This window comes from Vulpes vulpes, chromosome 1, assembly GCF_048418805.1.
Source record: "Vulpes vulpes isolate BD-2025 chromosome 1, VulVul3, whole genome shotgun sequence".
Taxonomy (NCBI): Eukaryota; Metazoa; Chordata; class Mammalia; order Carnivora; family Canidae; genus Vulpes; species Vulpes vulpes.
Window position 1 is genome coordinate 55123215 of NC_132780.1, and position 13726 is coordinate 55136940.

At 37.2% G+C, this 13726-nt stretch overlaps 1 protein-coding gene across 15 annotated transcripts in view; it reads left to right on the forward strand.

Annotated features, from left to right (window-relative positions):
• PTPRK (protein tyrosine phosphatase receptor type K) overlaps positions 1-13726 on the forward strand; it is a 546296-nt gene that overhangs the window by 492817 nt on the left and 39753 nt on the right. For 6 of the 15 annotated variants that reach the window (XM_072764637.1, XM_072764576.1, XM_072764577.1 and 3 more), the window contains exons 14-15: positions 11562-11700; positions 12722-12763. In XM_072764637.1, the coding sequence (XP_072620738.1) occupies positions 11562-11700; positions 12722-12763 (181 nt within the window). The remainder of the gene's footprint in view (positions 1-11561; positions 11701-12721; positions 12764-13726) is intronic. The other 9 variants (XM_072764602.1, XM_072764614.1, XM_072764587.1 and 6 more) reach the window with 3 other exon arrangements.

Sequence of the window (13726 nt, forward strand, 5' to 3'; positions counted from 1 at the left end):
GAACATAAAGACTCCTAACTCGGGGAAATGAACTAGGGGTGGTGGAAGTGGGGAGGAGGGCGGGTGTTGGAGGGGAATGGGTGACGGGCACTGAGGTGGACACTTGACGGGATGAGCACTGGGTGTTTTTCTGTATGTTGGTAAATTGAACACCAATAAAAATTAATTAAAAAAAAAAAGAGGTCCCGTATGGTGAGGAAAGTGTGCATGGAGCTCAGTGACTTGTGAGTCATTAACAACATCGGCAATGGTGGATTGGGGACCTTGAGAGACATAAGCTTGTATTTTTTATAGCTTTAGTATTTTATTTTTTAGTATTTATAGCATAGTATTTTTTTTATTTAAATACAGTTACTTACCATATAGTGTGTTGTTAGTTTCAGAGGTAGAGATCAGTGATCCATCAGTCGTACATAACTCCCAGTGCTCATCATGTCACGTGCCCCCCTTAATGCCCGCCACCCAGTTACCTCCCCTCCCCTCCAGCACCCCTGTTTGTTTCCTGTAGTTAAGAACTTCTTATGGTTTGTCTCCATCTCTGATTTCATCATTTTATTTTTCCCTCCCTTCCCCTATGATCCTCTATTTTGTTTCTTAAATTCCACATGTGAGATCATATGATAATCATCTTTCTCTGATTGACTTATTTTGCTCAGCATAATACCATCTAGCTCCTCCATGTCATTGCAAAAGGCAAGATTCCATTTTTTTTTATATCTGATAATATATCATTGTATATATACACCACATTTTATCCATTCATCTGCCAATGGACATCGGGGCTCCTTCCTATTTTGGACATTGTTGCTATAAACACCAGGGTGCAGGTACCCCTTCAGATCATTACATTTGTAATTTGGGGGTAAATACCTACTAGTGCAAGTGCTGGGTCCTAGGGTAGCTCTATTTTTAACTTCTTGAGGACCCTCCACCCTGTTTTCCAGAGTGACTACACCAGCCTTTGCATTCCCACCAACAGTGTAAAAGGGCTCCCCTTTCTCCTCATTCTCGCCAACATCTAACATTTCCAGACTCATTCATTTTAGCCCTTCTGACAGGTGTGAGGTGGTATCTCATTGTGGTTTTGATTTGCATTTCCCTAATGTCAAGCAATATGGAGCATTTTCTCATGTATCTGTTGGCCACTTGTATGTCTTCTTTAGAGAAATGTCTATTCATGTCTTCTGCCCATTATTTATTCTTTGGGTGTTGAGTTTGACAAATTCTTTATAGATTTTGGATAATAACCCTTTATCTGATAAGACACTTGCAAATATCTTCTCCCATTATGTAGGTTGCCTTTGGTTTTGTCAAGTGTTTCCCTTGCTGTCCAAAAACTTTGTATCTTGGTGAAGTTCCAATAGTTCATTTTTGCTTTTGTTTCCCCCACCTTTGGAGATGGGTCTAGCAAGAAGTTGCTGTGGCCAACGTCACAGAGGTTGCTGTGTGTGGTCAGCTCTAGGATTTTGATGTATTCCTGTCTCACATTTAGATCTTTCATCTATTTTGAGTCTATTTTTGTGTCTGGTGTAAGAGAATGGTCCAGTGTCATTCTGCCCGTGGCTGTTCAATGTTCCGAACACCATTTGTTGAAGAGACTTTTTTCCATTGGATGTTCTTTCCTGCTTTGTCAAAAATTAGTTGGCCATTAGTTAAGGGCCCATTTCTGGGTTCTCTATCCTGTTCCATTGACCCCTGTATCTGTTTTTGTGCCCATACCATGCTGTCTTGATGATCACAGCTTTGTCATAGGGCTTACAGTCTGGAATTGTGATATCACCCACTTTGGTTTTGCTTTTCAACATTCCTTTGGCTGTTCAAGGTCTTTTCTGGTTCCGTACAAAATGTAGAATCATTAATTCCAGCTCTGTGAAAAAAGTTGATGGTAATTTGATAAGGATTGTTTTGAATGTATAGATTACTCTAGGTAGAATAGACATGTTAGTGATATTTATTCTTCTAATGCATGAGCATGGAACATTTTTTCCATCTCTTTGTGTCTTCCTCACTTGCTTTCATAAGTGTTCTATAGTTTTCAAAGTACAGATCCTTTACCTCTTTTATTAGGTTTATTCTTGGGTATCTTATGGTTTTGGGTACAATTGTAAATAGGATTGATTCCTTAATTGCTCTTTCTTCTGTCTCATTATCAGTGTAGAAAAATGCAACTGATTTTTGTGCTTTGATTTTATATCTTGACATGCTGCTGAATCCTGTGTGAGTTCTAGCAATCTTGGGGTGGAGTGTTTTGGGTTTTCTCCATACAATATCATGTCATCTGCGATGAGTGAGGGTTTGACAGATTCAGATGCCTTTTATTCCTGTTTGTTGTCTGATTGCTGAGGCTGGGACCTCCAGTACTGTGTTGAATAATGGTGGTGAAAGTGGACATCTCTGTCATGTTCCCGACTTTAGGGGAAAAGCTGTCAGTTTTTCCCCGTTGAGAATGATATTCATTGTGGACTTTTCATATATGACTTTTATGATATTGAGAACTGTTCCCTCTATCCCTACACTGTAAAAAGTTTTAATCAAGAAAGAATGCTGTAGTTTGTCAAATGCTTTCTCTGCATCTATTGAGAGGATCCTGTGGTTCTTGTTCTTTTTTTTATTAATGTAGTGTAGCATATTGATTGACTTGTGGATGTTGAACCACCTTTGCATCCCAGGGATACATCCCACTTGGTTGTGGTAAATAATCCTTTAAATGTACTGTTGGATCCTATTGGCTGGTATCTTGGTGAGAATTTTGGCATCTACGTTCATCTGGGATATTGATCTGTAATTCTCCTTTTTAGTGGGGTCTGTGGCTTGGGAATCAAGGTGATGCTGGCCTCATAGAACGAGTCTGGAAGTTTTCCTTCCATGTCTATTTTTTGGAAGAGCTTCAGAATAATAGGTGTTAATTCTTCTTTAAATGTTTGGTAGAATTCTCCTGGGAAGCCATTCGGCCCTGGGTTCTTGCCAGTTGGGAGATTTTTGATTACAGATTCAATTTCATTGCTGGTTATAGATCTGTTCAGGTTTTCTATTTCTTGTTTCAGTTTGGGTAGCTTAGACGTCCCTAGGAATGCATCCAGTTCTTCCAGACTTCCTAACTTGTTGGCATATAGTTGCTCATATTAAATTATTATGATTGTTTGTATTTCTTTGGTGTTGGTTGTGATTTCTCCTCTTTCATTCATGATTTTATTTTATTTTTTTTGTTCCTTTCGCTTTTCTTTTTGATAAGTCTGGCCGGGGGTTATCAATATTCTTACTTCTTTCAAAGAACCAGCTCCTAGTTTTGTTGATCTGTTCTACTCTTCTTTTGGTTTGTATGTCATTGATTTCTGCTCTTATTAATTCTCTTCTCCTGCTGGGTTTAGGCTTTGTTTGCTGTTCTTTCTCCAGCTCCTTTAGGTGTAAGGTTAGGTTGTGTATTTGAGACCTTTCTTGTTTCTTGAGAAAGGATTGTATTGCCGTATACTTCCCTCTTGTGATTGAATTCCGGTTTAAAAGCATCATGGTCTGAAAATATGCAAGGGATGATCCCAGTCTTTTGATATTGGTTGAGACCTGATTTGTGACCCAGTATGGGGTCTGTTATGGAGAATGTTCCATGTGCACTTGAGAAGAATAGATATTCTGTTGCTTTAGGATGGAATGCTCTGAATATATCTGTGAAGTCCATCTGGTCCAGTGTGTCATTCAAAGCCCTTGTTTCCAAGTTGATCTTCTGTTTAGATGATCTGTCCATTGCAGAGTAGGGTGTTAAAGTCCCCTACTATTACTGTATTATTAATGTGTTTCTCTGATTTTGTTATTAAATGACATATATAACTGGCTGCTTCTGTTATAGGGGCATAAATATTTACAAATCTTAGATCTTTTTGTTGGATAGACCCTTTAATTATGATCTAGTGCCCTTTCTCATTTCGTATTACAGACTTTGGTTTAAAATCTAACTTGTCTTATATAAGGATCACTGCCTCAGCTTTCTTTTGATGTCCATTAGCATGATAAATGGCTTTCCACCCCCTCACTTTAAATTTGGCAGTATCTTTAGGTCTAAAATGAGTCTTGTAGACAGCATATCGATGGGTCTTGCTTTTTTAATCCAATCTGATACCCTGTGTCTTTTGATTGGGGGACTTAGCCCATTTACACTCCGAGAAACTATTGAAAGATATAAATTTAGTGCCATTCTATTACCTATAAAGTCACTGTTTCCATATGTTGTCTTTGTTCCTTTCTGTTTTATATTGCTTTTGGGCTCTCTCTTCACTTAAAGGATCCTCTTTAATGTTTCTTGCAGGACTAGTTAGTGATCACAAATTATTTTAGTTTCTATCTGTCCTGGAAGCCCCTTACCTCTTCTTCTGTTCAGAATGACAGCCTTGCTGGATAAAGTATTCTTGGCTGCATTTTTTCTCATTTAGCATATTGAATATATCACACCAGTCTTTTCTGGCCTACCAGGTCTCTAAGGATAGGTCTGCTGCCAGTTTATTGTTTCTACCCTTGTAGCTTAAGGGCCTCATTTCCCCCGCCCCAAGCTGCTTTCAGGATTTTCTTTTTGTCTCTGAAATTTACAAGCTTCACTATTATATGTCATGGTGTTGACCTATTTTTATTGATCTTGAGGGGTTTTCTCTGTGCCTCCTGGACTTGTATGCCTAGTTTTTTTCCCCCAGATTAGGGAATTTCTCAGCTATAATTTGCTCCAGTATACCTTCTGTGCTCTCTCTCTCAATCTCTCTATCTCTATCTCTATCTCTATCTCTATCTCTCTCTTTCCTCTTCTTCTGGGATCCTGATCATTCTAATATTGTTTCAGTTTATGGTATCACTTATCTCAAATTCTCCCCTTGTGATCTAGTAGTTGTTTATCTCTTTCTCAGCTTCTTTATTCTAATTCATTTTCTCCTCTATACCACTAAGTCTCTCTTCTGCTTCATTTATCCTAGCAGTTAAAACTTTCATTTTTTTAGTGTATCTCATTAATAGCCTTTTTGATTTTGACCTGATTGGATTCTAGTTCTTTTATTTCTCCACAAAGGGATTCTCTGATATCGTCTATGCTTTTTTCAAGCCCAGCTAGTATCTTTATAAATCATTATTTGAACTCTAGTTCTGACATCTTATAGCTGTACTGATTAGGTCCCTGGCAATGAAAGAATAGAATGTAACTGTAAAAATGAAAATTAAAGACTTTAGAATAAGAGTTGACAAAATAAGAAATTGAAAAGGAAAAAAAATTAAACTGGCAACTAAAGAATCATGAGGAGAAAAACTATGAATTCTATATACTAATTCCCCCTTAGTACTGGATTTTTACAGTTCTCAGTGTTCTGTAAACTTGGTCTTAGCAGGATATTCCTGCTAATCTTCTGGGGGAGAGGCCTGTTGCACTGGTTCTCAGGTGTCTGCCCCTCGTGGACCTGCACTGCCCTGCCAGGGGGCCAGGCTAAGTAATCTCTGGATTGCGCTCTGCAGCTTTTGTTCGCTAAAGGCTTTCCACGCAGCTTCAGAGGATAAGTATAATGAAAATAGTGGCCTCCCAGCCTCCAGCCCTGGAGCCAAAAATGTGCCCCCCCCCACTCTTCAGTGCACCCTTGGGGAAAAACAGTCAATCACTTCCGTCTCCCTGTCTCCCACTGCACTCCATGCCCACCCAGCCTGTAACCAAGTGTTTTTATCTCAGGCAAGCAACCCCCATTTAGAGTCTCCAATCTTTGCAGGCTCCAGCTGCGTGCACCTGTACCCCTCCTCCCAGGGGAGGGAGGGGCATTGCTCCAGGGTTCTGCCTCTTGCTGGGCCCCTGCTCAGAGAGCGGTTGCCCAATGGGGCAGCAGGTCCTGGTTTATGGCAACCCCACACTGAGTCCACTCCTGGGCCCCCTGATTCAGCCAGCTTCCCAACTGGATGCCTGGAAACTCTGCCACATTCAAGCACCCGCCGTCTTCCTGTGACCCCAGGGATCCTGAAGCCACACTGCCCCACCTAGGATTCCACCCCACTTCACCACCTGAGTGCCTTCCAGGCAGGGACATCCCACACCAGAGCAGGCTTCTAAAAGCTCTGATTTGGCATTCCACTGTGCTATCACCTTCTAGTAGCTGGCTTTTGGAGACCACCCCCCTCCTTTTATCTTCCCATATAGCACTTCTCCGCACCTCCCACCTTACGAAAAGTGGTCGCTTTTCCATTTGGAGAATTGCAGCAATTCTCTTCTTAAATTTCCAGTTGAGTTCAGAGTGTTCAGAATGACTTGATAGCTGTCTCGCTGAATTTCTGGGACCAGATGAAACTTAGGTCCCCTAGACCTCCACCATCTTCCTCCCTCTGATTATAGCATTTAATGATTGGGAAGTGAGCGTAAACAATTTTCAGAAATACAACTGAAAAGGAAAGAAAGCACTAGTGAAATACCGGGAAATTTGTGGAATTTACAGGATGATGGTGTCTCTAAAGCTGCTATAAGATCACCTAATACATTATAGAGACTTCCATCTCTAACATCCATCATGAAAATGGAAGAGTATTTTTGTGTGGTCACAGCTTTTAAATTTAAGTAAATTTGTGTATTTGGGGGGTATTTGTATATTTTTAATCTAAATCTTTTACATACATTTTTAGGTAAATTATTTTTATATTGTGGGAGGAAGGACACAATTTATAAGGTTACTTGAACTGTTTTGCAAAAAAAAAATGCAACATATAAATTTTCTCAATAAAAAGGAAATACTGCCTTAGTTTTTCTCACTGTCCAAAGAATTCTGCTGCCTTTGGCTTCAGAACAATGGGGACTCCTCAAATATTCTTTGACAGATAAAAAAGGTAAAGATTTATGGCAAAGGAAAGCATTTCTGAAAGAGGTGTTCCACATTGCCTTTGTGTATGTGCATAAATTATAAACAGGGCTCAAGGGTGCAGTCACTATAATAGCTTTCTGCTCTCTTTGAAGAAAATAGAAAATGCTCACTTAGGGGTTACTCTGTGTTTCCATTAATGAATCTTCTAAGCTTGAATGATTTTAAATAGGATATTTATGTTCCTTGGTTCTAGTAGGCCAAGAACTTAGAAAACTTTGTGTGATTAAAAGTATCTAAAATAATAAATTTACACGGACATTCAATAAAAAAATATTAGTAATAATAATAATAGTAAATGACACAGCTGAAGACTCTAAGGGAAGGATTCACAATCAAGGGAAAACAGCCACCAAATCATATGTTCCTGGAGAATTTGATTAACTATTTATACTCAAGTTTAATAATGATATTGCATCTTTGATGAACAACTCTGTACAAGAGCTGTAATCATGACAGAAGTACCCTTACTTAACCCAAATAGATGAATTTGGTGTTTTTTTCTTTAACTGTTTGGGAAAAATTAATTGAAGTCTAGTGTTTAATAAAGACATACCGAGTATGACTTTAAAGTATTAACATTGTTGAACATAATGTTATGGAAGTCTTATTACCTTACACCCTGAATACACTTACTTGCAAGGTTATCAATGTCTTTGGTCAGAAATTTATTCTTATATTTGGCTTTCTGTTTCTGAAAATATGTTTAGATTAATATAGATTTGCTGATGAATTGTTTATTTTTTTTTATTTATGATAGTCACAGAGAGAGACACAGAGAGAGAGAGGGGCAGAGACACAGGCAGAGGGAGAAGCAGGCTCCATGCACCGGGAGCCCAACGTGGGATTCGATCCCAGGTCTCCAGGATCGCGCCCTGGGCCAAAGGCAGGCGCTAAACCGAGGCGCCACCCAGGGATCCCTGATGAATTATTTAATAAGACATAAAAAATATTCCTCAATCTCTGAATTTGCAATTATTTACCCACCACCTTTATGTCAGTTTTGTTACTTAATTACTAACCCCAGCTAGTATTTTTTTTCATCTTATTTAAATTCAGTTAATTAATGTATAGTATATTATTAGTTTCAGAGGTAGAATTCAATGATTCATCAGTTACATACAACACCCAATGTTCGTTATATCACATGCCCTCCTTAAAGCCCATCACCCAGTCACTCCATCCCCACCCTCACCTTCCCACCAGCAGCCCTCAGTTTGTTTCCTATATCTAAGAGTATCTTATGGTTTGTCTCCCTCTCTGATTTTGCCTTATTTTATTTTTCCCTCTCTTCCTCTGTGATCCTCTGGTTTGTTTCTTAAATTCTACATATGAGTGAGATCATATGATAATTGTCTTTCTCTGACTGACTTATTTCACTTAGCATAATACCCTCTAGTTCCATCCACATTGTTGCGAATGGCAAGATTTTTTTGATGGCTGAGTAATATTCCATTCTATATAATACCACATCTTCTTTATCCATTGATCTGTCAGTGGACATCTGGGATCTTTTAACAGTTTGGCTACTGTGCATGTTACTGATATAAACTTTTGGTTGCAGGTGCCCCTTCAGATCACTACATCTGTATCTTTGGGGTAAATCCCCAGCAGTGCAATTTCTGGGTTGTAGGGTAGCTCTATTTTCAACTTTTTTGAGGAACCTCCTCACTTTTCCAGAGTGGCTGCATCAGCTCGCACTCCCACCAGCAACGTTAGAGGGTTCCCCTTTCTCGGCATCCTCACCAACATCTAACGTTTCCCAACTTGTTAAGTTTAGCTATTCTGACTGTAAATGCAGCTAGTATTAAGACTGGCTGTGCACACCTTGTGATCAGAGTTTATATTTGCATCTGTGTTTGCTCTGAGTGTTGTCTGGTGGACTTAGCAGTTCTGAAGATTTGGGGGAAATATATGCTACTCATGGCATGATATCTTTAGAAAAGTATCCCATAATAATCTGTTTTATTGAATTAAAATGGTATATTAAATATATACTTACCTCATTGAATAAGAACTGATCTTTCAAAGAGTTTCAGAAACATTTAATTCTGTGAGATATGTCAGATCACAAAGAATCATCATGACCTTCTGAAAGCCAAGCATAACCTAGAACCTGTTGAGAATCAGCATTAATTAATGAATAATGATGATTTGTTGCATGCACTAAAGTTTTTTTTTTAGGATTTCTACATTAAACATTCTGTCTTCCTATTTGAAGCAGGAACTGTTTAAATCAATTCAATTGAGAATTACAAACAGCATGGATTCTCTTTAGCTTTATATCTAACATTGAAATCTATTCCACCTGTTTTCATACACTCTGATAGGTTTGTGTTTCTAAAGTTGTTCTTGAGAAAGAGGAGATCGCCAGTATATTTAATACATGCCTTGATGAATTGAACTATAATTAATGGTTTGAAATGTGGTAAACATTGAACTACCTCATTAATTGAGGTAATTAATGAGATTAGAAATTTCCTGAAGCCTGGATATATATGGAAAGTGTCATATCAGAAAGGAAAACTCCCTTGCTTACCAGAAGAAACAAGCTGAAGGCTTGCTTTTCCTACTTGAGAGTAACAGGTATCAAATACTCACCCATGGGGAAGTTTTATCCTATCTAACTGAAATAAGATAAATTAAGACTGTTCTAGCAAATTGTTTCACAAAGTAAACTGCGTCTCTAACACTTTTCTTCAGACTATGTTTTCTATTGGTTTTCCTTTAGATGACTGTGTTTATGAAATGATACTGATATTAGATATGTCAGTTACTTTTGATTTCCTATTTGGAAAAATTAAAAATTGGTAACCTTGCCTCTGTCTCTTTTGGGGAGAGACTGGAGCAGATACTTAGATATGCAGATGTGCAGAACTTGAAGTGCAAGCAAGAGGAGGTGGGGTTCGGAAGCCAAGACAGAGATGCTAAAGAAGAAAGAATTGAAATATAGAAAAATAGGTGATTTCTAAAATGAATTTGTAAATCATACATTGGAGATATAAGAGGTTAAATTTAGAGCTTCATTTGTTCATTCATCCACCATCTCCTCACGCTGGGGTGGATGCTTTAAGGCAGTTTCCCAAATACACCTCATCCTAGGAGTCCTGTCACACAGATTCTTAGCAGGAAGGACCATGGATCTGAAAACATTGAGAAATGCTCTTTTAGAAGACAGAAGATGTGTTGGATTTTGTCACTATCCTTGAGCAATTTATAATCTATCCTTATCTCTGTAAGCCTCGGTTTTTATATCTGCAAAATGTAAAACAATACTTTTCTTGTTTGTTTTCAACGTTAATAAGACAAAAGGAAAATATCTTCAGAGGATTAGTGGAACTTTTAAATTGACTAATAAGGTTCATGCTTTTGATTGTGTGATATGTGGGGGATGATGGTAGCATTGAGAAAGGAAAAGTTAGAGTATATAATGAGTGGATAAAGAAGATGTGAGACACACACACACACACACACACACACTGGAATATTACTCAGTCACCAAAAAGAATGAAATTTTGCAATGACACTGGATGGAGCTAAGGTGTATAATGGAAGCAAAACAAATCAGAAAAAGACAAATACCATATGACTTCACTCATATGTGGAATTTAAGAAACAAAACAGATAAACATAAGAAAAGGGGGAAAAAAAGAGAGGGAAACAAACCATAAGAGACTCTTCACTATAAAGAATAAATTGAGGGTTGCTAGAGGAAGGTGGGCAGGGGATGGGCTACCTGGTGATGGGTACCAAGGAGGGCACTTGTTGTGGGCCCCTGGGTGGTTCAGTCAGGTAAGCAAGCATCCTTCTCTTGGTCTCAGCGCAGGTCTTCATCTCAGGATTGTGATTTCAAGGCCTGTGTTGGGCTCCATGCTGGGCGTGGAACCTACTTTAGAAAAAAAAAAAAAAAGAAGAGGGCACTTGTTGTGATGAACCACTAAATACTACTCCTGAAACCAATATTGCACTATATGGTAATTAACTAGAATTCAAATAAAAACTTGAGGGGGAGGGAAGGAATTTTTTGAAAAAGAAAATAATTTTTATAATAATAAAACAACTTTATCTATACAATGTCCTGTTCCCCAAGTTTATAATCTGGGTTTTATTTTTAAAGAGAATGTGAAATATTCCTTAATGTATTTGAGGGTTTTTTGTTGTTGTTGTTCCTCCAAAACAACTCTTCCTTTCAAACCTTCCCTATCACATCACAAGCTGGCACCTCCTCCAGTTAGACTAGGTGTTACTTAACCTAACCTCTCGGGTCCCAGACAAGTACCATTGACGACTACCGCGAGGTGCCAAGCACAGCACCGTGTGCTTGAGTTCAGAAGTGTTTGCCGAACGAGGCAGCAAACAAATGCATCCCTAAATCTGACACCGTCTCTTTCCATGTACTCTGCTAAAAACCTTGCATCTGACTTTTAAGGACATTTGGAGAAAAATAGTTCAGCATTCCCTTTAATAGTCTTTACTAGATTTTCGTTTGGGGGATTAACAAAAAACCTGCTCAGAAGGCTTTCCCTTTATCTCTACCCTGAATCTCTTAGGCTGTAGTGTAGCATGCTTTTGCATTTATATATCCAGGTTATTTTTATTCAAATAAAATAAACATATTGTCTTTTTGTAGCAATTTTTGGCTGGGACTAATTTTCATTTCTGTGATAATCAGCTCCTTTCAGTAACTTATTTTTTAAATTCATTTAGCAGCAGCAACAGAAGAACCAGAAGTGATTCCAGACCCAGCCAAACAGACAGACAGAGTGGTGAAAATAGCAGGAATTAGTGCTGGAATTTTGGTGTTCATCCTCCTTCTCCTAGTTGTCATACTAATTGTTAAAAAAAGGTAAGACCTGGTTTTGTTCTGTCCCAATCACCTACCATTTATGTCACTAGTTTTCAAATACTGTTTTGTTTCCTTGAGCTCTTTTAAAATAGAACAAACAAGAATAATTGAATATTGACAGTGTTGCCAGCATCTGAGTCTGTTTCTTGTGGTTTTTAAATAAATTCCTATCTGTTCTTTGCAGTTTAATTTTGGATATAAACGTGTATTTTTTTGTCCAGTTAGCTTTGAAATTAATGTATGAATTTAAATTTCTCAAATGCAGAGATACTTGAGATACTCCTTTATCTTATATTTTGAAATATTATTTACCAATAATGGCAAAAATATTTATTATGATACTTGGACTATGGTCTGTGAATTCTTTTGTACTTACTCTATTTTTTTAAATGTTGGCTACTAGTAAGATATGAGAAGAATCTAAATATTATTTTGTGAAATTGTATATTAAATATTCACTGACTAAATATTTCAGCACATTAACATGAAGAGTCTTTTTTTTTTTAATTGAGCGCTAGTCTTTTATCCAATATCAACCAATATCGCCATCTTCTGGAATTCTATGAAGATATTAAGATGTACTGGGATTTAAACTGAACAGGAGATTAAAGTATACGCTTGCTGAAAAACATTTCGAAGTATACAGCCTTTATAACTTGAGCTGCTTTCTGTTCTATAAAATGTCATTATATGCAAGGCATTGTCTTAGTAACTGATAAAACTCTCCTGTCCTTCCAATCATATATTTTAGATGATACCGCAGTTTAGAAGGACTTTTTAAACAAGTCTTTACCTGCAGAGTACAGTCCTATAATAGTTTTGTGTATAGAAGTGTTTGAAATTTATGAATTATATCGCATACTAAATGATGTTGCTTACATAACATTTAATCATCTACTATTAGGATTGTTTTATACGCAAAATAAATCATTGACAATATAGTTAAGACTCATAGTACATGTTTAATCATTCCATCAGAGTTTATTTTAATGTATTGCCTCTTTACAATTATCCCCTGGAGATATATATGTTGGAGAAGACACATCTGCATTAGAAACATTAGGTATGCATTATAGTGTTTTGTGTTAAATTAGCTACATACGTGCTTTCCCTAATAGTGCTTCCTCTTTTTGCTGTTGTCTACCTCTGTGGTTGGAGAATACATCATAATCGAGACAGGAAGATTTAAGTATCTTAGTAACACGAATTTGCCAATCGAGATCAATAAAATGGCTGATTGTAACCTTCAGATTTTATGTCTCTATTTAGTTTAAATTTATACTTGCAGAGTTGACTAAACTGTTCAGAGAGTTAACTAAACTTTGCTTCACCATTAAAACTATTCTAGTACCTTCAGATTGGAAATGAGAGCATGAAATTGGCTTCTGACTATGTCCTCACTCTGTTAGAATTGGGTTAAACTTACTGGTTTTATTTGTTATTTATTCAACACTTATTTGTTATTTTAATCTTCCTTATCCATGGCCCTCTGTTTCAGAAATAACCACCACAACAAAACATTGAAACAAATTTCCAAAAGTAAACCAAAACAAGCTCTAAGCACGATTATTTTTGTGTGGGTAAAATGCTCTGACAACTGTCTAAAATTGCATAATGTAACAAATTCTTTTTCTGGTTCATAATTTAAATGGTTGGCCTCTCTATTAAAATGCTTAATGTTTGACTTTTCATAATTATGATTTAAGTGATTGTCTTTTGATAGAAAGTATGCCAGGGCTTTCCTTTCTCTTCCTCACCACTACCTCTAGGACTAGGAAAAGTTGCAATTTTATAGACAGAAAGTTACATATTTAGATATATCTCCTTCCGACATATAATATTATAACTAAATTACTTGAATCCCTTATCTAAGCAGCTTTGTAATGACTTTGACTCATATGTAGTATGTCTCAAATGTATCGTGTAAGATTTAGTAACAAATATATTTATTATACATACACAAAGGGGTAGGTTTTATAACAGTATTGCATAGTATCAAGCTTAATCAATTTTAGTATATACTGTT